At 43.5% G+C, this 26,038-nt stretch overlaps 1 protein-coding gene across 6 annotated transcripts in view; it reads left to right on the forward strand.

Annotated features, from left to right (window-relative positions):
- PAK5 (p21 (RAC1) activated kinase 5) overlaps positions 1 to 26,038 on the forward strand; it is a 134,521-nt gene that overhangs the window by 103,981 nt on the left and 4,502 nt on the right. For all 6 annotated transcript variants that reach the window (XR_014524231.1, XR_014524232.1, XM_083495919.1 and 3 more), the window contains 4 exons: positions 1,525 to 1,658; positions 4,968 to 5,094; positions 21,924 to 22,049; positions 25,682 to 25,816. Coding sequence is in view for 4 of the 6 variants with exons in the window: in XM_083495919.1 (XP_083352045.1) it covers positions 1,525 to 1,658; positions 4,968 to 5,094; positions 21,924 to 22,049; positions 25,682 to 25,816 (522 nt within the window). In the remaining 2 variants the exon portion in view is untranslated. The remainder of the gene's footprint in view (positions 1 to 1,524; positions 1,659 to 4,967; positions 5,095 to 21,923; positions 22,050 to 25,681; positions 25,817 to 26,038) is intronic.

Raw genomic sequence — 26,038 nt, forward strand, 5'->3', positions numbered from 1 at the left:
ACAAAGTATCATTAAAAGCCATATTCTGTATCCACCTGTCTTGAAAGACACCTCTGTGAGCTGTTGGATGTCTGTGTGATGTAAAGTTTGCAGAGGGCTTAGCTAGAAACCAGGACTTCTCTCTCATACACAGAAGCCATTGCTTTGATTTAGTCACCCTTCTCCCACCATTATGTAACAAAAACATTTATTCCCCCCAACCCACTATCTCCTTAGCTCCAAATGAAACAGAGCCTTCGACAGCCCTTTTTGGCAACTGCTCCCAGAAGGTGCTAATCTCATTCTAAGTTGCGAAAGGCGGTGAAGGAAAAGTTGCGTTCAGGAAGCTAAAGCAAGGAGGTCCAAAAAGATCCAGATGCTCTCCAGAGCCCTGGGGACACCGGCTTACACAACCAACAGTTCCTCTATCTATCTATCTATCTATCTATCTATCTATCTATCTATCTATCTCAATATTGTCTGCGCTAACTGGAGTGGCTCTCTGAGGTTTTCAGAAACGGAGTCTAATAATAATTTCCCCAGCCACTCTGGGCGGCTCCCAACTGAATATTAAAACACAATAAAGCATTAACATTAAAAACTTCCCTAAACAGGGCTGCCTTCAAATGTCTTTTAAAAGTAAGATAGTTGCTTATTGTCTTGACATCTGATGGGAGGCTGTTCCACAGGGTGGGTGCCACCACCGAGAAGGCCCTCTGCCTGGTTCCCTGTAACCTCACGTCTCGCAGTCTGTCCCTGCCCTTACAGTAGATGCCAGGAATGCAACCTGGGGCGTTTTGCATGCAAAGTACATGTTCTGCCCCCATGCTACCACTCTTCTCTGAGGGTAGATGCTGGCACCAGACCATCTGCTGCAGTGCTGGCAGTGTTCATGGAGTGCCACTCAGATGGGACCAGCCCGTTCCCATTCCCTGTCTTCCCAAAGCATTCATGCCACCTTCCTTAAATGTACAATTCATGATTCAGAGAGCCAAGTTGTGCCTATACAGGGCAAGCTTTCTCTTTCTCCATTTGCCAGCAAGATGCAAAGGAGAAGAGCGCTCCTGTGTTGCATCTTTCATAGTTTAGGGAAGAGGCATTTCAGCAGCTTGATTCAATCCAACTTGCACCCGCCTCAAATTCTACTTCTACACATTTGCTGTGGGCACAGGAACCCTTTACACAATCATAAACTCATTGCTTCAAATTGCAAGTCACTTTTTTAATTCACTGGGGGAAGGTCGAGAGTTACCAGGCAGGATTTGTGTGCTTCGACCAAACATATACCTAAAGCCCAGTTCCACATAAGGACTTCGTTTTATTTCAAGGTCAATATGTTTTAGTTCAATGTTATTTTGCTGATAATTCACATTAAAACTTTTTTTTAAAGATGTGTGTGTGTGTGTGTGTGTGTGTGTGTGTGTGTTGCGGCTGCTGTTTTATAAAAAATGTATGTACAATTTGGCCTATGTGAATTAAAAAACAACAGATGTGCAAAAACCCATTATCACACCATTCAGAGGTTCTCCTCTTCTGTTCTTTAAGGTTGTAATAATGAGAGACTATCATCACGAGAACGTGGTCGACATGTACAACAGCTACCTTGTGGGAGATGAGCTGTGGGTTGTTATGGAGTTTTTGGAAGGTGGTGCTTTGACCGACATAGTGACTCACACCAGGTAAGCTGCATGAAATGGGTACGTTTTAAGACAAGACAACCCTTCCAGGCATCTGATAGTTTGCACCATGGTTTGTCTGCCTAAAAGGGCTTTCGTCATTCGCTGAAACTGGCTTGATCTCACTACATCAGGGTGGTGTGGGTGGTGCTGTGGTCTAAACCACCGAGCCTCTTGGGCTTGCTGATCGGAAGGTTGGTGCTTTGAATCCCCGCGACGGGGTGAGCTCCTGTTGCTCTTTCCCAGCTCCTGCCAACCTAGCTGTTCAAAAGCATTCCAGTGCAAGTAGATAAATAGGTACCACTGTGGTGGGAAGGTAAACGGCATTTCCATGCTCTCTGGCTTCCATCACGGTGTCCCATTGCACCAGTTTAGTCATGCTGGCCACATGACCTGGTAAGCTGTCTGTGAACAAACACCAGCTCCTTTGGCCTGAAAAGCAAGATGAGCGCCACGTCCTATAGTCGCCTTTGACTGGACTTAACCATCCAGGGGTCCTTTACCTTTACATCAATGAGCTGAACCCCTGTACATGGAGCATCAGCATGCAGACAGAGGAAGGTAAAGTTTGTAAAATGGCGAGAAGGAACGAAAGGATTTGGCATTAGCATTAAGTCAACACATTATGCCATTCTATCATTAGCAGCAGCAGCAACAACAACAACAGAAGAAGACTAGTCGAAGGGAGCCATACACATTGGGTACATCCTATCCTGCTAATTCCTATTCATTGCCTTGTCGTTTCCATGGCAACCTGTGAATTTGCGAAACATAGTTTGGTTGTAACATCAGATGTATCAGTAAGATGTTGCACAAGGGAAGTGTGGTGGGTTTGATTTCCAACATGGATGTGCTGGTGCCTGAGCAACTTGGAAGTCTGTGTGCTTAATTCTTTTACACTAGCTGATTCTCAAATAGGGGAAAATCTCATTTGCTCTGTAACTTTTCTGCTGTGGCTATTTTAAAGACCCGCTTCAGCCCACATACTAAAAAAACCAGCAAGCTCGTAGCTTTCATTAGGAGCTATTTTCTGAACTGTTAGTCACAGTGCCAAATATTTTGACAGGCATTTAATTGCAAACAGATGCTTCCAGAAAACTCTTAAGTGCTGTCATTAGGGCCGGGATTCATTAGAAGCACTCCTTTCTTGGTATTTGAACATTTTATGGCCATCTCTCTAAGGTTTCATTGAAGGCTTTGCAGTGGGTGGCGCTGTGGGTTAAACCACAGAACCTAGGACTTGCCGATCAGAAGGTCGTGGTTCGAATCCCCGCCATGGGGTGAGCTCCCGTTGCTCTGTCCCTGCTCCTGCCAACCTAGCAGTTCGAAAGCACGTCAAAGTGCAAGTAGATAAATAGGTACCCCTCTGGTGGGAAGGTAAACGGCGTTTCCGTGTGCTGCTCTGGTTCGCCAGAAGCGGCTTAGTCATACTGGCCACATGACCCGGAAGCTGTACACCGGCTCCTTCGGCCAATAAAGCATGATGAGCGCCGCAACCCCAGAGTCAGTCATGACTGGACCTAATGGTCAGGGGTCCCTTTACCTTTAACACGAGGCCACAGTGGGCAAAATGTTCATCATGCCTGATGGCTTGACCACAGCCAGGGTTGCGATTAGCTACTGACCATTCATTAGGCAAGAGATGTTGGGAGTCTTCTTCTGCCCGCACTCCCTGTCTTCACGATGGCAATCTGAACAAGCAGTGTTGGCTCCATCCTTGTCTTGAGTGCTCACAAGTGTTTGCCAGTGGGATGGTAAGAGTTTAAGACCAGGACCTGGGAGACCAGGGTTCAGATCCCACTTCTGTAGCCTTATTAGACTATACCGACTGGTGGGGTCTGCGTTGCTCCCGGGAGGGAGAAAGGAAGTCAAATGACACCGAGGTCTGGTTCAGAGAAAGAGTTTATTCTGCTCTCCGGATAGCAGAAGGCACTTGTGTGGTCAGTTCACAGCAAGTCCAAAGAAATGAGAAATTTCATGCAGTATATATATACTCCAGGCACCCTCTCCCCCCTTCCCCAGGAATCCAACCACGTCAGCTTATACTCGTAAGTTGACATCCATGACCATAAACAGATATTCCTGTTCTGGTATTCCTGACCATAAAAGGTTGTTCCTGTTCCTATACTCTTATCTTGGGGCAGGAGGTCACCAACTCTGAGAACATTCCTGGCACTGTTCCCGGACAAGGTCTGTGCGTCATTGTGGTCAGGAAGTAAGATAAGACCCAGATGTGTCATCCCTGCTCCACTTTGGAATGGACAAGGCCATTCATTAGGCGTCATGGACTGATAAAGGAGAGAGCTTTGTTTATACAGCTGGGTTCTTGGCTCAAGTGCTCGTTAATGCATTTTAGCTAGTGGAGAAGGAAAAATGGGATTTTGGGGCCTGTTTCAGACTGACTGCACAGTCAGATTTTAGATTTGGGAAACCCATTCCTTCACTTACAGCAATGAATCTCACTGGGGGACCTTTGGCCAGTCACTTCCTCTCAGCCTGACCTACACCACAGGGTTGCTGTGAGGAAAAGCAGTGGGGAGTGAACCTTATGCACAACTTTCAACTAATTATAATTTTTTGTGTGTGAACTCAAACTTATCTGTATAACGAAGTTGTTCATAAAATTACGGAATCATAGATTTGGAAGGGACTATGAGGTCTAGTGCAACTCCCTGCAGTACAAGACTCTTTTACGCAATGTGAGACTTGAACCCACAACTCTGAGATTAAGCATCTACCAAATGAGCTACCGCCCATTTATGTTATGTCAAAACAATTTAATAAAAATAAAAATTAGATTGATGGATTATTATTTAATTTCTATACCACTTAATATGTTGAAAACATTTCTAAGCGCTGTATAAAAAGCTTAAAAAACAACAGACAGTTTAAATATTACAAAATTGCACTGTTACATGTTAAAGTGGTCCATTAATGCAAAGTGACTAATGCATATAAATCAATGTCAATTCATTTTCCTTCTGACACACACTCCCTCTCAGTCTCTCAGTTCTCACCCAGGAGCCAAACAAACTCTCTGCTCACCCACAAAAGTCTCATAACAAAAAGAGTTCCTGGAAGCAGCAGACATCACCCTAGTCTCTTACTCTAGACTTGCTTCCCTAGTGCCCCTGTTCCCTTCCTGTTCCCACCAAATGGAACAGCCTTTCTCAACCATGGGTCCCCAGATGTCATTGCACTACAACTCCCATCATTCCAGTGGCCAGTGGTCAGGGATGATGGGAGTTGAAGCAGATGAAACCCCTACAGCAGGATTTGTTTCCATGTGTTGCTTTCTTTTAAAAATTCCAGAATGAATGAAGAACAGATTGCTACTGTCTGTCTGTCTGTCCTAAGAGCACTGTCCTATCTGCACAACCAAGGAGTCATTCACCGGGATATAAAGAGCGACTCTATACTTCTCACAAGTGATGGGCGAGTAAGTTTCTCAGCAGTTGATTTATTATTATGAATTAATTTTGTATACCAACTTTCATCTGCAGATCTCAGTGCAGTTCATAACATGAGCATGTTTTTACGTTGTACAATTTCTTCTTCTTCTTCTTCTTCTTCTTCTTCTTCTTCTTCTTCTTCTTCTTCCTCTTCCTCTTCCTCTTCCTCTTCCTCTTCCTCTTCCTCTTCCTCTTCCTCTTCCTCTTCGTCTTCTGGATATTGCCTCATAGAACATAACTCTGGGTGTTGTATGTCGAGGTCCCCAAGCCACCCCCTAAATAATTCACAATTCACACATAATTTTTGTTTAAGGTTTTTGGCATAATTTTGGCCACAACTTTATTAAAATACATAAATGTGAGTGGTTGCTTAGGCATTGGTTATGACTATCTGTCCCCACACCCAGAGACAGAACTGACTTCCGGATTCCAGCGGAAGCCAATGAGGGAAAACAATATTGGGGAGAGCATGGAGCCGGGCACCAGACCCTCATCCCCCCCCCATGCTCCCGGGGGCTTGCGCGGCCCTAAGCCCCATTCAGGGATACGGACAAAAGAATGGCAAGCCCCTGGATTCCTTTAACGGAACTCCCTTTCTGCAGCAGCATTGGAGGGGCAGGTACTTACCCCTCCACCAACCAATTTTTTAACCAATGCCTAACCGCAACCTTACAAGTTGTGACGATTTGCTAGGCAAAAACCAAATGGCACCAGTCAATCAGCCAAATGGACAAAATTCCTACCAGGCTCCTGCCCCAAAAGCAGACGACCCCATGACAGGCATAGCAAGGTCAACGCAATAGCCCTAGATTAGGGCGGGTGATCCGATGCACGCAGCAAAATAGCCCAGTCAGTGCTGTGTGACTTGATTTTATAACCTTTGGTCCATTTAGGGAAATGGCAACACCAAAATTTGCCCAGTAACCCAACCTCCCAATCACTGCGGATGGTCATCCATACTAACCCACCCAGCAGCAGAGGAGTGGCCTGTTCAGACCCCACCACAACACGTGCTCTCTATGAAGCAGAACACACTTTGCGCAGAAATCAATTATAGGAAACTGAGGCTGGAAACTGTTACGATATGGATGCAATGCGGCAGCGAGCTGCAGCTAGCCGGAAAGCAAAACATGATGGGAATGTTGGGACTGTACCGTGGGAACAAAGGGACAGTCTATTCACAGTGCTGAGCACCGGATTTAGCTCAGAGTGTAATTTGACCTGTACAGGAAGTACAGGAGGTGGAGTTTCTCTCTCTGCTGTTGGAGTTTGAAGAGAGCAGACGCGTTTCTCTGTAATGCTGCAAAGACAGAAAAAAAGGCATGTAAATACATTTCTGTCTATCTCTTTCCCCTGCTTGGGGGCAGGAAAGAGTGGTGTGTTTTTCTCACGCTTGAGGAGGATCGGCGATCGTGACCTAGCCTGGATCCTGCCGGAGAATGCAGACAGGGAGGTCAACCGGGATTCAAGCCGGGTGCCTGGAGAGTGGCCAGTTTCTCCTGATAAGGCTTGATTTCCTAACAGAAACATGCCCCAAACATGAAAAGGGAGAGCTTCTGAGCACATGCAGAAAAAATGGCATTTCTTTGCAGTATCAACGCCTCCCTCTTTGCGGCCTGCTGCTTTGCATGGTCCTTTGGCTTGTAGGGAAGGGGGGGCTGCTGCTGGAAGGGGGAGCTGAAAAGCCCCACGGGCACGAGTGGAATGCCATCGGCAGTGCTTTGGATCCCAGCCAGATCATATAAAACTTGGTTTCTGTTTCCTTTTCAACTGCACCTTACCTCTCCTTCCCAGTGCTACAGAGAAAAGGTGTAGCTGCAGGCTGCCAGTTAGATACCTGTTCAAAGTGTTGGTTTTGATGTATTTATGGTGTTTTCCCCTGAACAGCCTGGGATCAGAACACCTGAAAGTTTGTCTCACTTTGTGGCCTCTGCCATTTGCAATTCCCTTCCCTTAAACAGGCACGTTCTCTGTTGTCTTTATGGAACCTGCTGGAATAACAACAACACAATAGTAATTCAGGACTGCCCCCTTTCTGCTCCCTTGAAAGCTCACAAAAGTATAGCTGCAGGTCTAATGGTAGCTTTTTGTGACAATATTCTTTTTAAAAAAATATTTATGCTTTTACTGTACATTGGTACATCCATTTCACGGTATACTTCATCATCCTTCTGAGGCATCAGGCATAAGCCTGCATTTTATTAATGTTTGATCAGGACTTGTATATTAAAGAGGGCTTAGATTTTCAAAAGTAGATTTTCAAATGTTTCAATGCCAGGCAGAGAAAACCTTGGCCATTCTCCTAAGACAAGGGGCCCCTTTTGATTTATAGCAGAAAGCAATTCTCAAAGTCGTAAAAGCTGAAATTACAGACTAAAAGCAGGACATTGACCCTACATGTTACAGAAGATAACAAAGGCAGAGATAAACATAATTAGGAATGGGCAAATAGTAAAATGATACCATGGGCCTCTCTTAAAACCTTGAGCTGTATTTTCTAAGGCCAGAGGTAAATGGGAGAAAAAACATCTAGCTGACAGAGAAAGAGAGGCTTTTTGGGAAGTCTTTTTAAAGCATCTAGCTGGGAAGTCTTTTTAAAAGCTGTTTCTTCCTTAAACAGATAATGGGAAAAGCAGCTTGCTGAAGGGGGGGAGGCTTCTTCTGAAACTGTTTTAAACTGAGTCCTTTTCTTTCTTTCTCTCTCTACTTTAAAAAGGCCTTATTCCTTTTAAGAGGCTATCTGTGTTGTGTATTAAATATGTTGGCTTAAATGTAATTATGCAAAGGATTTAACAAATGCTAGAAGAGTTGTATTTATCTTGAAATTAAGTCAGCCACCAGTCCAGCCTCTTGCCAGACAAGAAGACGCCATCAAATGCTGTCCTGATATATTAGCTGCCAGACATTTGTTTAGAAACCTTCAAATGAAGGATATCTTTCAATGTTGATGTGAAACTCAAGATCCTTGACATATGTTTAAGATAAAAATTTAAGATTAACCATTTGTTTTAGAAGGCAATAGGGCAGGGAGGGCAAGAGGTGAGCTGGTAATTAAGATTCCTTGTTGAGACACATGTAAGATATATTACTACTTATTTGTCATTTATAGATGTAACAATATATAGCTGTTTGTCTTCCATATAAGGACAGAAGGATATGGGTGTATCTTTTTGTGATTGGTTCTAGCAATCAGCCAATAGGAAATCCAACTAGGCTGATTGGACAGAGGCAGCCACAGGAGGAGCAAAGGGGGCTGGATTAAGGGAATATAAGGGCTGGCCATAATGGCAGGGGCCAGGCCAGAGCTTGGTAACCATATACCACTGTGCCTCTCATTTATTTGTCTGACAAATAAATAATTATTTTAAATTCTCTATTGCTGCGTTGAATATTTCATTCCAGCTAAGCGTTAACCACAAGCAGGGTGCTACATTTTATGGTGCCCTGTGACTCGGATAAGTGGTCTGCTGGAACGCAGCCCCTTCGCTCTACTGAGCAGGGTACAAGAGAGAGGATCTCTAAACTGCTTACCCAAGCGCGCACTGGTAAATTTTTCCAGGGGGAACGCAGAAGTCTCGTCTGTCTGATACCCTGCTCACTGGCGGCGACGGACCGGGGGGAAACGGAACCAACCAGGGGTAAGTGCACAAAGGGATTTTTGGCCCTCCAATTAATTGGGAGGAAGAGAAGTCTTGATCAAACTTCTGCGTCTCAGTAAGTGGGAACTGAGTACGCTAGGTGGTTGGGTATATCAGATGGTGGTCTGGTGGGGGAAAAGGGAAAGTTGGGAGGTAGTGTGTGGTGAAGTATCCAGCGCATTGTATGTGTGAGAAAGTACAGAGCAATCTGTAGCTGACCTGAGTGTGGAGTGGGTAGTACTTCGGTTCCCAGTGAGGCGACTCCATCTGGGCAAGAAACCCCACGAAGCGTGTGTGTGAGTGACTGAGTGGATACTTCACAGGGCCATACAATGGGAGTTGGGGGTTCAAAAGGGGAAAATACACCTCTTGAATGTATGTTAAATAATTTTAAGAAAGCCTTCTCAGGGGCATATGGAGTCAAAATGACGCCAGAGCGCCTGAGAACGTTATGTGAATTAGAGTGGCCGAAGCAAAATACTGGATGGCCATCTCAGGGAACTTTTGATATAAATTTAGTAAGCAAACTTTGGTCTAACATCGCCAAAGAAATTGGAGGGTGCCCAGAACAATTTTCATATATAGATTCCTGGCTGAGCACATTAAATAAAAATCCTCCATGGATAAGGGAATGCAAAGTCCAACGATGCAAATTATTGGCTGTAAAAGCCGAAGCTAGGAAAGGAATCTTGCCAAATAAACTCAAACCCATTTTTGAGGGACCAGAGGAAGAGCTGCTTCCACCTCCACCTTATGCTCCACATCGAAGGGAGCCTAATCCAAACCCTCCACCAGTTGTAACCCCAAGGCAAGAAAGTGGAATGAATAATGGGGCTGGAGTCACAGAACTTGATTCCTTGATAGATTATGATAAATATCTTCAGGAGGCATTGGAGTCCTATAATAAAGCCCAAGCAGAAGTGGTTATTCCATCTGTGAGTCCCAGTAGAACTCCATCTACAGTCTCTTTTAGTGAAACAACTGATTGCCTACCCCAAACTCCTGTACATCCAAATCCTAGAGAATTATTACAGAAGTTACAGGGAGACCTTAATCGGTCAGCAAGCAATACAGCCAGGCGTATAAGGCTGCTAAAAGAACGCCTTGGGACAAATACCATCCCCTATGATTTAAGGCCCCTAGAGCAAAGCGAAGAGAAAGATCACGTAGTAGCCCCTCTCAGAAGAGTATTTGATGCACTTGAGGAGCCTGTGCTGGTTAACGGGCTACCTGGACCAAGGCCACCTCGAACTTCGACCCTGCAATATATTCCATTCACGACTACAGATCTGATGAATTGGAAAACACACACCCCATCTTTCGCAGAAAAACCTCAGGCTATGATGGACTTGGTGACTTCAATAATAAATACTCATAGTCCTACTTGGACAGATTGCCGCCAGCTCCTGAATACTCTGTTCACCACTGAGGAAAGGAGAGACATAATTGAAAAGGCACAGATATATTTGCGTGAGCAGGCCAGAGTGGGAAATATTTTTAATATTGACCGTCATCTCCAAGACAACTTTCCCTTGGAAGATCCTAATTGGGATCCAAACAATGTAATTCACCTGGCCAGACTTACCACCTACCGCCAGACGCTTGTGCAAGGTATCCGCAGGGCATGCCAGAAGCCCACTAATATGTCTAAAGTCTCAGAAGTAGAACAGAAACCAAATGAGAGTCCAGGAGACTTTTTAGAGAGGCTGCAAGAAGCCTATCGTATATGGACTCCTTTTGACCCTGAAGCCCCTGAAAACAGCAGAATGATTACTGCTACATTTGTGGCCCAGTGCGCTTCTGACATTCGTAAGAAAATTCAGAAATCAGAAGGATGGGAAGGGATGCTGATGAGCCAAATTATGGCCATTGCACGCCGAGTTTATCGGAATAGGGATGAGGCTGAGAAACAAGAGAAGAAGAAGTGGCAGAAGGAAAAGATGGTAATGCTAGCCACAGCAGTGAAGCAAGACTACCGCCCCTTAAATGGAGGAAGAGGGCGGGGAAGGAATCCACCACTGGGAAGGAATCAATGTGCGAATTGCAAGAAGGAGGGTCATTGGAAGCGGGAATGTCCTGAACCCCTGAGGTTGGAAGAAGTACGCCCAGGCCCAGGCCCAGGCCCAGGCCCAGGCTCCGGCCCAAGAAACCAGGGACGGGGACGGGGAATGATCCGAGATGGAAGATATCAGAGACCTGGACAAGGACGGAGTAGGGACAATGTCATTGGACTGGCAGAGGAGGATTTTACCCAAGACTAGGAAAGACCGGACTCCATAAAGTTAGGCTTCCAGGAGCCCACGGTCACGATCCAATTAGGAAGCCATTTAATAGACTTTATGATTGATACTGGGGCTGAATACTCAGTACTCCCAGAACTATTGCAGAAAAAGGCATCCAAAAGTGTAGTCATTAAAAGTGCCACTGGTCAGTCAGCTAAGAGGTCTTTCCTCCAACCTTTGGAATGCCAGATTGGGGGACATCGTTTAACCCATCAGTTTTTGTATATACCTGAGTGTCCAATACCTCTCTTAGGTAGAGATATGCTGTCCAAATTGCAGGCCCAAATCACCTTCACTCCTCGAGGTCCAGAAATGAAACTGCCATCAAAGGCAGCAGGAATAATTTCCCTCTCCGTACCTAAGGAACAATCATGGCGCCTAATGTCAGCCCTGCAAGTCCAACCCACATTGGATACAGAGTTAAACAAGCTCCTCCGAACTCTACAGGTGCCACCAGGAGTATGGGCCGAAAATAGCCCACCAGGAATGGCCAAGAATATAGCTCCAATTGTAGTAACCTTAAAACCTATGGCTACCCCTGTATCTGTAAAGCAATATCCTTTACCCCGGCGAGCAGCAGAGGGCATCCAGAAACATTTGGACCGCCTATTAAAATATGGTCTGCTTAAGCCCTGCCAATCAGAGTGGAACACACCCCTTTTGCCTGTTCGAAAACCTGGGACAGATGAATACAGGCCAGTGCAGGACTTGAGGCTCGTAAACCAGGCTATCGAGACCTTGCACCCAAATGTACCAAACCCATACACCCTGCTGAGTTTGATCCCACCAGAAGCAACATTTTTTACTGTATTGGACTTGAAAGATGCATTCTTCTGTTGCCGGCTGGCACCACAGAGCCAACCTATATTTGCCTTCCAGTGGGAAGACCCTTTAACAGGAACAAAAGGCCAGCTAACTTGGACGAGATTGCCCCAGGGATTCAAAAATTCCCCAACTTTATTTGGCACTGCCTTGGCGAAGGATCTAACAAGTTACCCCTCAATACCTGGAGAAAAGGTGGTTCTGCAATATGTAGATGACCTTATACTAGCAGCAAAGGATTTTGATACCTGTAAAGAAGGTACAGAGGAACTGCTCCACTTGCTCTGGCAAGCTGGCTACCGAGTTTCCCAGAAAAAGGCACAGTTATGTTTAGAAAAGGTCAAATATTTGGGCTTTGACATCTCACACCAACAACGAGCATTGAGGCCAGAGAGGAAAGAAGCTATTTGCCTTATCAAGGAACCTACCACAAGGAAACAACTCAGAGGATTCCTGGGAACAGCAGGGTTTTGTAGACTATGGATACCTGATTTCAGCAGTCTGGCCAAGCCCTTACATGAAAGCACTCGAGGTGCAGAAAAGGACCCATTCGTATGGGGACCTGAGCAGCAACAAGCCTTTTTAGTTATCAAACAACGACTTATGGAGGCCCCAGCCCTTGGACTGCCTAATTCGGAAAAACCCTTTCAGCTGTATGTACATGAACAGAATGGGATTGCAGCGGCAGTCCTGACCCAGAGATTAGGAAGTTGGAACCGTCCAGTAGCTTATTTGTCAAAACAATTGGACTCAGTAGCAAAAGGATGGCCTCCATGCCTAAGGGCAGTAGCGGCCACTGCAAGCCTTGTCAAAGAAGCTGATAAATTTACCTTCGGCCAGACAATGTATGTGAATGTACCTCATGCTGTTCTGACACTCATGGAATATAAGGGTAGTTATTGGCTAACGAACCCAAGGATGGCTAGGTACCAAGGCCTATTGTGTGAAAATCCCAGGATTCATCTACGAGTAGTGAATATGCTCAATCCAGCGACTTTGCTGCCCCTACCAGAGGTAGATGATGAAGAATCACATGATTGTCTCCAAATAATGGATGAAGTTTATTCCAGTAGACCCGATCTGAAAGATGAACCATTGAAAAATCCAGATGTTGTATATTATACTGATGGTAGCAGTTACCTGCATGAAGGTGCCAGACGAGCAGGATATGCTGTGGTCACCAATGAGGAAGTTGTGGAAGCTGAAGCTTTGCCTGCTGGCACCTCGGCACAAAAAGCTGAACTTATAGGTTTAACTAGAGCTCTGCAATTGGCAGCCGGATGTAAGGCAAACATCTATACTGATTCTAAATATGCCTTCTTAACCCTGCATGCACATGGTGCTCTATGGAAAGAAAGAGGTCTAATAGGAGCCCACGGGAAGGCCTTGAAATATGGACCTGAAGTAGAAATCCTGTTAGAAGCAGTATGGGCTCCAGAACAGATTGCTGTAATGCACTGCAAAGGTCATGGACGAGGAAGGGATCCAATAACCAGAGGAAATCATGCTGCTGACAAAGCAGCTCGAGAGGCAGCCCAAAAGCCTGTGGGAGGATTTATAGCAGCCCTCATACCAGAGGTAGCTCCAGAAGAAGTTAAACCTCACTATACCCCAGAAGAGAGGAAGTGGGCTGAACAGGAAGGAGCAGTTGTGAAGGACGGTTGGATGATCCTGCCAGACAATAGGATTTATGTACCTCATCATCTAGCAGGCACAATTGTAAGAAATTATCATGAATCTACTCACCTTGGCGGTACTGCAACCAGAGAGAGTCTCAGTCGGAAGTTGTATATTATTAACCTATCACAATTAGCAACTTGCATTTCACAGAAATGTGTTCTTTGTGCTAAAAACAATCCCAGGCAGGGACCGGTACAACCCCCTGGAATCCAACATGTGGGATATGTCCCCATGGAAAGCCTAATTGTGGACTTCACAGAGCTGGTCCCTTCTAAGGGATTCAAGTATCTCCTTGTGTTTGTAGACACTCTTACCGGATGGGTTGAAGCTTTTCCCACCCGAACTGAAAAGGCACGAGAGGTAACTAAGAGACTCCTCACTGAATTGATCCCGAGGTTTGGATTACCTAGATGCATTGGAAGTGACAATGGGCCAGCGTTCATTGATCAAGTAGTACAAGAAGTATGTCGAGTCTTACAAGTGAAATGGAGACTGCATGCAGCCTATAGGCCTCAGAGTTCAGGGAAAACTGAAAGAATGAATCGGACTCTGAAAACCCAATTGGCAAAATTAACCCAGGAAACGGGATTGGGATGGGTAGATGTGTTACCCATAACACTGTTTCGTGTTCGGTGTGCACCCACAAAAAGACTTAAGTTGTCACCTTTTGAGCTCCTGTATGGGAGACCGCCCTCCTTTGTTCAGGATATTCCAGCTGATCTTAAACAAATAGGAGACCATGTGACACAGGGACAAGTGCAATCTCTCTCCCGTGTTTTTGTTTCTCTTAACAGGTGGGTCCTCGAGCGCACGCCGTGCAGCATTGCCGAGCCGATTCATCAGTTCCAGGCTGGCGATAGCGTATGGGTGAAAGAGTGGAAACGTGATCCACTTGCACCTAAGTGGCGTGGACCTTACACCGTCTTGCTCTCTACTCCAACAGCGGTGAAGGTAGCTGAGGTGACCCCCTGGATTCATCACTCCCGTTTGAAGAAGTCCGAAGGCAGTTGGACGTGCAAAGGTGACCCCTCTAATCCTCTTAAACTGACTCTCTCCAAAAACCCCTGTATCTAGCCCTACCGGGAACGGGCTAGGTCACGGGCAACATTAGACGACCGGCCTGCTGCAGCCACAACCTGGAAGCTGGCTGACCTGCGCACGCCTGAAGCTTGAGGAGCATCTGAACCAGCGATTGTGAAAGGAAAGATTCTCTTATACAATTAATTGACTGCCCACCCCCTTGTGGAACAATTATCAGAGATATTACTCATTGGGGATCCTCGGGATATATGTTTTGGTCTTGGTGGTTCCCCATTTCTGTCACTGGGGGAATTATATTGGGACTAATATTTATTTGCTATCACTATAAGGTAATCTTTTGTGGAAGGAATGCATATGCTAGATATCAACATGATTCTATTATTAATCCTGATCCCTTGGGAAGGGGAAGGGTCCTTGAATCTGGCCAAATTGACTAAATATGGATTCCACCATGACCACAATATGTGGGTAGGTTTAGCTGAAATGGTAGCCAATGTTGCAAATAGGACCAATTGCCTTGTTTGCTCTCTCGGGCCAGATGATTCAGAGGGAGGTATGCCCTTATTACCGATACCATTAGATGCCATTGGTATGGTAAGCGAAATACCACACCAGACAGAAGTACAGAATTTCCCCGGATGGAACTCAACTAAACCATTACGAGTTATACCTGTACAAGGGGAATTCTGTGTACATAAATCATCAGATGCAGCTGATTCTACCATGATAGGCTCTTCTCATTGTCACTATACTTGGGATAATATTAAGAATACCTGGGCACACGATACTACCTATCGAACTCGGGATGCCTTGCCCTGTGCACCTCCTTTTATTCATGCATGGAAAGTGGTATGGAACATAACTGTGACAGAAAAAGGCAATCTAACATACTGCACTGTGAACTCTCTACCTCTTTTGCTATTTCGCCTTCTGTACTCCACGTACCAAAGACCTCAGACCCGATGGTTGTGGTGGATATGTGGAGAATGGGCATACAAGAAACTCCCCTCCAAATGGAGTGGGACTTGTTTCCTGGGATGGGTATTACCACCAATGTGGATTATGCCTACTAATTTGCCCAAGCGAACACGAAGAAACGCTGATATTTCTCATATAGCAGGAGGAAGTACCCAAAGTTGGAGCGGTACTGATGATTGGCCACCAGAGCGCATTATAGCCTATTATGATCCTGCCTCCTGGAATCCTGGTGAGCTCATACAAGGGGCACGGGATCCTATTTATAATCTAAACAGAATAATTCGATTGCAAGCAGTAGTGGAACTTGTAACCAATGCAACGGCCCGGAGTTTGAGACTTATTGCACAACAGTTGGATGAAAGTAGAGCCGCCATTTTGCAGCTGAAAATGGGAATGGATTATGTACTTGCCAAGCAGGGAGGCCTATGTGGAGTCTTGAACTTGACAGGGAATGCCTGTTGCTTTAACATTTCAGATAATGGTGAGGCAATCCGTGTGTTGGCCACAAAAATGGAGAATATAGCACATGTCCCAGTACAAACATGGGAAGGATGGGATATGGGATGGCTCACCAATTGGTTACCTAATGTCACAGGACTCAAAGGGATACTATTGTCTTGCTTGTTTTTCTTGACAGTAGTGGTAATGGTTTTATGTATGATGCCATGTATCATTTCATGTTTTAGAAGTACAATTAGCAAGATGGTTTCAAATGAAACTCTACCTCATATCATGGCCCTATACAGAGCTTTACCTCAGGAATATGATGAAGGTCAAGCTATCAAGGACACTTGGGATGAAGGTCCTTGAGCTTGAAAGGGGGGAATGAGGCATCAGGCATAAGCCTGCATTTTATTAATGTTTGATCAGGACTTGTATATTAAAGAGGGCTTAGATTTTCAAAAGTAGATTTTCAAATGTTTCAATGCCAGGCAGAGAAAACCTTGGCCATTCTCCTAAGACAAGGGGCCCCTTTTGATTTATAGCAGAAAGCAATTCTCAAAGTCGTAAAAGCTGAAATTACAGACTAAAAGCAGGACATTGACCCTACATGTTACAGAAGATAACAAAGGCAGAGATAAACATAATTAGGAATGGGCAAATAGTAAAATGATACCATGGGCCTCTCTTAAAACCTTGAGCTGTATTTTCTAAGGCCAGAGGTAAATGGGAGAAAAAACATCTAGCTGACAGAGAAAGAGAGGCTTTTTGGGAAGTCTTTTTAAAGCATCTAGCTGGGAAGTCTTTTTAAAAGCTGTTTCTTCCTTAAACAGATAATGGGAAAAGCAGCTTGCTGAAGGGGGGGAGGCTTCTTCTGAAACTGTTTTAAACTGAGTCCTTTTCTTTCTTTCTCTCTCTACTTTAAAAAGGCCTTATTCCTTTTAAGAGGCTATCTGTGTTGTGTATTAAATATGTTGGCTTAAATGTAATTATGCAAAGGATTTAACAAATGCTAGAAGAGTTGTATTTATCTTGAAATTAAGTCAGCCACCAGTCCAGCCTCTTGCCAGACAAGAAGACGCCATCAAATGCTGTCCTGATATATTAGCTGCCAGACATTTGTTTAGAAACCTTCAAATGAAGGATATCTTTCAATGTTGATGTGAAACTCAAGATCCTTGACATATGTTTAAGATAAAAATTTAAGATTAACCATTTGTTTTAGAAGGCAATAGGGCAGGGAGGGCAAGAGGTGAGCTGGTAATTAAGATTCCTTGTTGAGACACATGTAAGATATATTACTACTTATTTGTCATTTATAGATGTAACAATATATAGCTGTTTGTCTTCCATATAAGGACAGAAGGATATGGGTGTATCTTTTTGTGATTGGTTCTAGCAATCAGCCAATAGGAAATCCAACTAGGCTGATTGGACAGAGGCAGCCACAGGAGGAGCAAAGGGGGCTGGATTAAGGGAATATAAGGGCTGGCCATAATGGCAGGGGCCAGGCCAGAGCTTGGTAACCATATACCACTGTGCCTCTCATTTATTTGTCTGACAAATAAATAATTATTTTAAATTCTCTATTGCTGCGTTGAATATTTCATTCCAGCTAAGCGTTAACCACAAGCAGGGTGCTACACTTCTACATTATTCAACTTCCCCACACCTTCCTCCATGGGTTCCTTTTGACTCTTAGTTGTTCCTTTTGGGTTCCTTTTGACTCTTAGTTGTGTTACATACCCTTCCACTCCTTCTAGTTAATTTAGCCGCTACTCATATGTCGGTCTTACTTGGGGATTTATATAACTGTTGTAATTCTTAAATATTCTGCAAAGTTTTCCCACTCATCTCCTATGGTATGTTCATCCTGGTTTCTTATCTTTGCAGTCAGCATCACTAACTCTACATATTGTAACTTATTCTAGCAATCCTCTTTTGTTGGACCATTTTTTTGTCCTTCCACATTTTTGCATAGGCTGTTCTGGCCTCAGCAGTTGCATAAAGAAACAGATTTAATACATTCTTCGATATCTCACCCTCCATTATACCCAAATCTCCGGGAGGGTGTGTGTGTCAACATTAGCATCTTTTTTATTTCTGTGTATATCATCTCCCAATATTCCTTAGCTTTCCCAGCCAGATGGGCAGGGTATAAATTTATTATTATTATTATTATTATTATTATTATTATTATTATTATTATTATTATTACATTCTTCAACCTTGTATCCTCAGAAGTTGTTGGGGCAGCAATGCCCATCCCCCTGATCACTGGCCAAGCTGTCTGGGGATGGGGGAGTTGTAATCCAACAGCATCTGGCGACTCACGGTTGAAATGTACCTCTTTCTGTTATCAAACGGCCTAGGAAGGTTGTGCTGAGCATTCGTTTCCCAAGTAGAGATGCAGCTGGCTGCCACTGACAAATAATGCTTTATCTTTCAATGTTCCTTCTGGACTCAGGCTGCATACACTTAGGCTTACCAAAATTGTGGGGATGTTGAGGATAGTAGGAAAGGATATATTGATTAAATATTATCCTTCCTCACTCACGCTAGTGAGCTAGTAGCAGAGCACATTCCCTTTTATGTTGCAGGAAGGTAGTTGATGGATTCGTGAGAATCATTTGAGTTAAGCAATCCAGTTTGGCTTGTCCAGGTTGGATTGTTCCTGGTAAATACTGTTTTGTTGTTGTTGTTTAGTCGTTTAGTCGTGTCTGACTCTCCGTGACCCCATGAACCAGAACACGCCAGGCACTCCTGTCTTCCACTGCCTCCCACTGTTTGGTCAAACTCTTGTTAGTAGCTTCAAGAACACTGTCCAACCATCTTGTCCTCTGTCGTCCCCTTCTCCTTGTGCCCTCCATCTTTCCCAACATCAGGGTCTTTTCCAGGGAGTCTTCTCTTCTCATGAGGTGGCCAAAGTACTGGAGCCTCAGCTTCAGGATCTGTCCTTCCAGTGAGCACTCAGGACTGATTTCCTTCAGAATGGATAGATTTGATCTTCTTGCAGTCCACGGGACTCTCAAGAGTCTCCTCCAGCACCATGATTCAAAAGCACCAATTATTTGGCGATCAGCCTTCTTTGTGGTCCAGCTTTAGTTCCCTCTTAAAAACAATAATGACAAAACAGTCTTTTTTAAAAGTCATGATAAGGTTTACTTACGTTCAGTTCACCGTATGGTCCTGAAGGCAGGCTTTAGCTTGCAGTTACCATTACAGTGAAAAGTTTGGGTTCATCCTCTGTTGGGGGTGAGCCCATATGCTGCTGGCTGAGAGCCAACAGACAGCAAAAGGCATCAAGGGTAAGAGTAAGCAAGAGAGGAAGAGGAAGATGGCTGCGTGACTAGCCCCTTTATAGGGTCTGCCAGGATCATCATGCCCACCTACCTGATCACACGCAGGGGGAGAATGCTCCAGATCAGGTGTGACAATAAATCCTGGAGCAATACTCCCCTGTGTGTCCAGTCTGAGCAAACAGGAAAAGTTCTGTTTGACTGCTTCAGTGATGTTACATCCCACAAAAATCCTATTGACTTCACAGGGTTTCAAGTTGACCATGCACACCCTCGATCACTCACAAACCCACTGCACAGTTGCGATAGAGTTGACCGCTTGCAGAGTTTCTCACAGAGAGTGATAGACCAACATCAAAAAGGAAAGAAAATTATTTCCATCATCATGAATAGATGTTCTTCGGTTTTGCTTTTTTAAAAAAAGAAGAGGTGCTGATGAAAAGCCATCTCCTCTCTGCTTTGTAGATATGCATACAAAGCCTCATTATGCCTATTACTCTCTACAATGCACATTTTGTCATGAGAGGTTGTATAATCCTTTCATTTTTCCTCCTCCTCCTCCTCCTCCTCTTTTTTTTAAAAGGAGCGTCTCTTTTATCTATTCAGAGGAGCAATCGACACGCAAAAACCTTTTTGCGCTCCTACAGCAAGGGAAATGGATCTGGCACCCAAAACTTGCCTTGGCTACATCTATTCTGTAATGGTATAAAAAGAAGCTTTTGCTTATGGGTGCCTTTGTTTTACAAATAGCAACCATTCTTTCTTTCGCTTTTCTTTTTTTAACGACGTCGACTTGTGGGGTAGGAGAAATGGGCAAGAAGAACTTGATTAAAATTAACGTATGCACCGATGCCAAAAAACCAGACAGACAACGCTTATAATAAAACGCTGGTCTCTGCGATTGCAACCATCTATATAGCTTCCTTATTAACTCTTCCTTCAACTTTCTGTTCTGGATCCCAAACTGTAGCCCGACATGACAAATGAGCTGGAAACCTGGTGTGTTGCCTTTCCTGTTTCTGACATGCAAACCCAAAGACTCGGGGCTCAACCACAAGCCTTCTGCCAGGGCATCACAATTGGTGCTATCCGGTTATCTGGATGGACAATGACATTCTAAAAAACTGGTTCTGCTATGAATTCATATAAAGAATAGTTCCTCATTTTGCTCTAAGTACATCGCTGTTTTGCTAGCAGAGCTGGCCAAGCTGCCGTGCACGCTTATATAGTGTCTATTGTAATTAGAGTATATTAAAGCCAAGAGAAAAAAGGCTCGAGACATGATGGAGGTGCTTGCAAAATGAATTTCTTACTGTATTACCATTGGTCCATCTAGCTCTGAATTGTCTACATTGCTCTCCAGGATTTCAGACAAGTTTCCCTCCCAGCCTAACCAACGGTCTTCATTTTCCAACACATCCCTGGATGAACCTTATTCATTTCCCCTTATCTTGGCTACTTTGTGTTTTGTTTTGTTATGTTATGTTATGTTATGTTATGTTATTTTCAAAATTGTACTTTTCAGTTTTATACATTTCATTAATTTTACAATTATTTTAAGATTTCAGAGCTTCACTTCCTCCCCCCTTTCTGCGGTTCCTTGAATTTATTTATTTTTAAAGTATCTTCTGCATATTCAGATTCATTTAATTGGCTCATTTAATTATCTACTTTAAATATATACTCTTATGAAACTGCAGGTTACTCCAACAATCCTGCCAATGTTTTTATTGGTTTGCAATTTATCTGTAAACATTCAATAAACCATTTCCATTTTTTAATAAAAAGTTAGTTATCTTGATTTCTTATTCTTCCAGTAAGTTTCACCATTTCTGCATATTCCATAAGTTTTTGTATCCATTCTTCCTTTGCTGGGACTTCTGCTTCTTTCCATTTTGGAGCAAGTAACATTCTTGCTGCTGTAGTAGCATACATAAATAAATTTTTTTTTTATAATTTAGGTAGTTCTGCCCTATAATTCCCAATAGGAAAGCTTCTGGGGGTTTGTTTACACACACACACACACACACGTTATTTTGAACATCCTTTTCAATTCATTATATATCATTTCCCAGTAAGCTTTAACCTTACTGCAAGGCCACCACATATGGTAAAAACAACCTTCTTTCTCTTTACCTTGTCAACATTTGTTTGATTTAGATTTATACATCTTTGCCAGTTTACTCAGCGTTAGACGGCAATGATATATTATTTTCATATAATTTTCTCTTAAACCATAACAGGCTGTAAATTTTATATCCGTATTCCACAATCGTTTCCATGTTTCCATATCTATATTATGACCGATATCTATTGCCCAGTGTATCATTGAGGATTTTCCTAGATATTCCTAGGCTTGATTACCTAGTTCCTCCCAAGGTGAGGGGAAGTGGACATAGCCAAGTCTGGCTGGACAGCTTACTCTATGCACATTTCCCAGTAAGCTTTATCTTGGCTATTTTGGGAAATATGCAATTCCATCACTTACCAAAGCAGAGCCTTGCTTAGTTTTAACAGAGAATTATCAATACTGTACAGCTAAAATGATGGGCATCTGCTAAATATGTCTGAACACTGCTCACTGGATTATTTATCTGATGTGTTATTTATTTGGGTGTTTTTTTCCCCATTTCAGATAAAATTGTCAGATTTTGGATTCTGTGCCCAGGTTTCAAAAGACGTTCCGAAACGGAAATCACTTGTTGGAACCCCGTATTGGATGGCACCTGAAGTGATCTCCAGACTGCCTTATGGAACAGAGGTAAGTACAACTGGTGTTTTGTTCCATACAGCAACATATATTCATTTTATAAACCGTTCCATCAAACATTTATTAACAGAAGCACATTATCGTCAAAGCAAAAAAGACTTCTGGACCAGCTTACATGCCATGAAGCAGAACAAAGATTGTCCCTACGCACAGCTTACACTCTAAAAGAAACAGCACAAAAGGAAAGGTGGGAAAAGGGAGGAGGAGGGAAGAGGAGAGCAAACAAACCCAGGCACCATTATTTTTAAAGCTACATGATCGTTCTTATAATGATAAGCTAAAATGGAAAGGAAGAGCCAAATGGATCTGGCTTCTCAGAGAAGTGCAGAATTCAGCAGCCAGATTGCTCAACAGAACAAGATGGTTTGAGCATATTACACCGATCCTGGTCCGACTCTGCTGGCTGCCAATTATTTTCTGGGGTCAATTCAAAGTGCTGGTTTTGACTTATAAGGCCTTAAACGGCTCAGGAACGCAATAACTCAAGGACAGCCTCTTTCCATATGACCCTACCCGGACCCTGAGATCATCTTCTGAGTCCCTTCTTCGTGTGTCTCCTCCTCGAGTGGTCTGGAGCGTGGCAACATGAAAATGGGACTTCTCTGCAGTGGCTCCCCGTCTGTGGAATGCTCTCCCCAGGGAAGTTCACCTGGCACCTTCATTATACACCTTTAGGAGCCAGGCAAAAACATTCCTTTCAACCAGACCTTTGCTTGATTGGAATGTCATCCTAAGCCCTTTTAAAATTTGGGGTGTTTTTTGGGGGGAGAGTTATTGGGTTGTCATTTTTATTTTTATTATGTATTTTGTGGTTTTTATATCTTGATTTTGTTTTATGAACCACCCTGAGATCCCCGGGTATAAGGTGGTATATAAATAATAATAATAATAATAATAATAATAATAATAATAATAATAATAATAATAATAATAATAAGTGCCCCTGCTTCCCACCGCTCCCTGTACTACAGCCTTATGTTATCACTGCTGCCAGGTAATAAATACAGTGGTAACTCAGGTTACAGATGCTTCAGGTTACAGACGCTTCAGGTTACAGACTCCACTAACCCAGAAATAGTACCTCGGGTTAAAAACTTTGCTTCAGGATGAGAACAGAAATCGTGTGGTGGCGGCGCAACAGCAGCAGGAGGCCCCATTAGCTAAAATGGTACCTCAGGTTAAGAACAGTTTCAGGTTAAGAACGGACCTCCGGAATGAATTAAGTTCTTAACCCGAGGTACCACTGTAGTTGATGGAAGAGCCCAGTGGAGCAGGTGTTTCAGCAGGTCCAGCAAAGTCAACCTGTGTGGCCCCATCTCTATTTCTGCTGCACTGGGGTACATTATGGAACCCCCCAAGTAGCCAGTCTTATGGACCCTATGAATACCAATGGAGGGCTCCATCCAACTAAGTTCTACTCAAGAGGAGACCCATTGAAATCAATGTGCCTATTAGGGGCATCTTGCCCATAGAGGCAAGTGGCGCGGGGTGCCAGGGCGCCAAGTTCTGGAGGGCTCCAGGGAAGAAGCGGAGGCTGGATGTGGCTCCTCCTGGCATCAGCTCGCCGCCCTTGCCCACTTCGCTGAAGCAGCGCTGTGCCCAGAGCCTCAGCCTCTTCCCCCCTGGAAGAGCCGCCCTCCAGCTGCTGCCCACCTCCTTCAGCCCTGCAAAGCTTCTGGCACGATGGCGCCAGATATACTTAAGATGGCCCTGGTGCCTATGTTAGTCGTGTGCATTGATTTCAGTGGGTAGAACTAGCATTGGCTACAAGCCACAGCTTCAAAATGTCCTTGCACATTTAACCTTTTCCCATGGGAGAAGCTTCATGGGAATGGACAGGCCTTTGCAGCAATTTCGCTATCAGGGTCTCAGAAATTGCTGCAAGGATTCTCATGTACCAGCAGTTTGCTTGATACTTTTCTCCATCCAGTGTCGTCCTTGGTAATACTGCATGTTTAGAAAGGGAAACTGTAAGTGACCATTTGGGATGCATTGATTATGTAATATATTACTCAGTGCAAAGTGAAAAATCCATCATGCCTTACGGCTGCATATAAGATAAGGACATCGCATTTTAGGGCCTATCATACTGAAGTTGCAAAATAAACCACGGTTCAATATTTAATACTGTGTTTTAGCTTTCTGGTGTTGAGTATTTTCTTAAATAAATAAACATACCACTAAACAGGATTTCTGCTCAGATGAATTCTTGGGCCAGGGTGCCTGTAGTTGATGGGCAAAGTCACCCTGTCAAAAATATTATTGGGGGGGGAATAAAAAAATTGTCCAGTAGCACCTTAGAGACCAACTAAGTTTGTTCTGGGTATAAGCTTTCGTGTGCGTGCACACTTCATTATTATTTCTTTGATGTTTTATCGTGTTTTTAATATTCTGTTGGGAGCGTCCAGAGTAGCTGGGGAAACCCAGCCAGATGGGCAGGGTATACCTAATATATTATTATTATTATTTGTTCACTGAATCCCGAATCCAGCATGACACATTCAATCGGAAGTTATAACAACAATTTGCAGCATCTTTGAATATAGCTACCTCACCCCCCACAAAATCTACATGCTGACTGTGCAAGCACAGAAAATATAAATTAACTCATAATCAATTTCAGTTCAAATTAGAAAAATGTTAATGTTCACTGAACCAGAGTCAGGGCTCATTATACAATCAAGGATTAACTGTACTGCACTTGATCTTCTCCAAAAGGCCGAGAATTACAAACACACTAGATTTTGACTTAATTAACTGACTAATTTCTAGTTTCAATGGCATTACTAAATTTAAGCATAGGCAGTGATACCCAGTGAAACCCAGTGCATGGAAACTGGTAACACTGTCTATTCCAGCAGAAAAAGAAATTCCAGATTTTTAAAAAGCACTGCCTGGGTTGGGATTAGATATCTTTCCAGAGCCACCCTGAACCAAATGTGTAATCTCACTCTTGGGACTCAGCTACATTAGTAAAAAATAAATAAAAATGTTTTGAATGCGTTATAAACATGCAACGCCAGAGCAAAAAGAAATTTTACATAGCATTTTTTTTCTTTTGTTATAACGATTTAATTTCTGATTTATTTGTAGCAGGCTTTTTTAAAATTAATATTTTATTAAGTTTTATCAATAAAATAATTCAGAAAAAAGTACAAAATCACAAAATACAAAAATACAAATATTAAACACAAAAAGAGAAAGAAAAAAAAAAAAGAAACACATAAAAACAAAACTCACTCTTTTTAAATTTCTCATCTTTAGTTAACTTATTTTCCTGACTTCCTCACGCCTCCCTTTTTTGTATCCCTTTTTTAAAGTTTGGTTCAGCAAATTCATATCCAATTTAGCTTATCTATTATCAATCCCATCTTACATTTTACCTTGTTGCTAGAACCCCTTCAGTTCATTTCAACGTCATCAGCATTCAAAAATTTTACAATGTATTCGTAGCAGGCTTTCCCCCTGTGTGTAGATCCACCCTGTGTCATCAGCCCTTCAGGAGAGATTTTCACCAAGCAGAATTAACTCATTTAAAAATGTTGATAGGACAATGTCTCTATGGGGATTAGACATCTCTGTGCAGCACCTTTCAGACTTTAACACATGGATGTCTATTGCAGGTGGATATCTGGTCCCTCGGCATCATGGTCATAGAGATGATCGATGGAGAGCCGCCTTATTTCAATGAGCCACCTCTCCAGGCAATGCGCAGGATCCGAGACAACTTACCACCAAGGGTGAAGGATCTACATAAGGTCAGAGGGTCCATACTTTCATGAAAGCCCTGGTCAGTCATTCTGAGCCTCAGGCAAATAGAATTGCATGGGGGAGAGAGCAAAGAACATGCTTGATGGCTCCTGTTTTCACATCTCTGTCGCCCTGTGTCACCCACATAAACATCATTGGAGGTGAAGCTGCTCTATGCCTCTAAGGCTCCCTGCATGATCATGACTCAGTCTAAACTATGCACAGGGAGT

The sequence above is a fragment of the Podarcis liolepis genome, assembly GCF_965112155.1.
Source record: "Podarcis liolepis genome assembly, chromosome: 3".
In the NCBI taxonomy this organism is placed as follows: domain Eukaryota; kingdom Metazoa; phylum Chordata; class Lepidosauria; order Squamata; family Lacertidae; genus Podarcis; species Podarcis liolepis.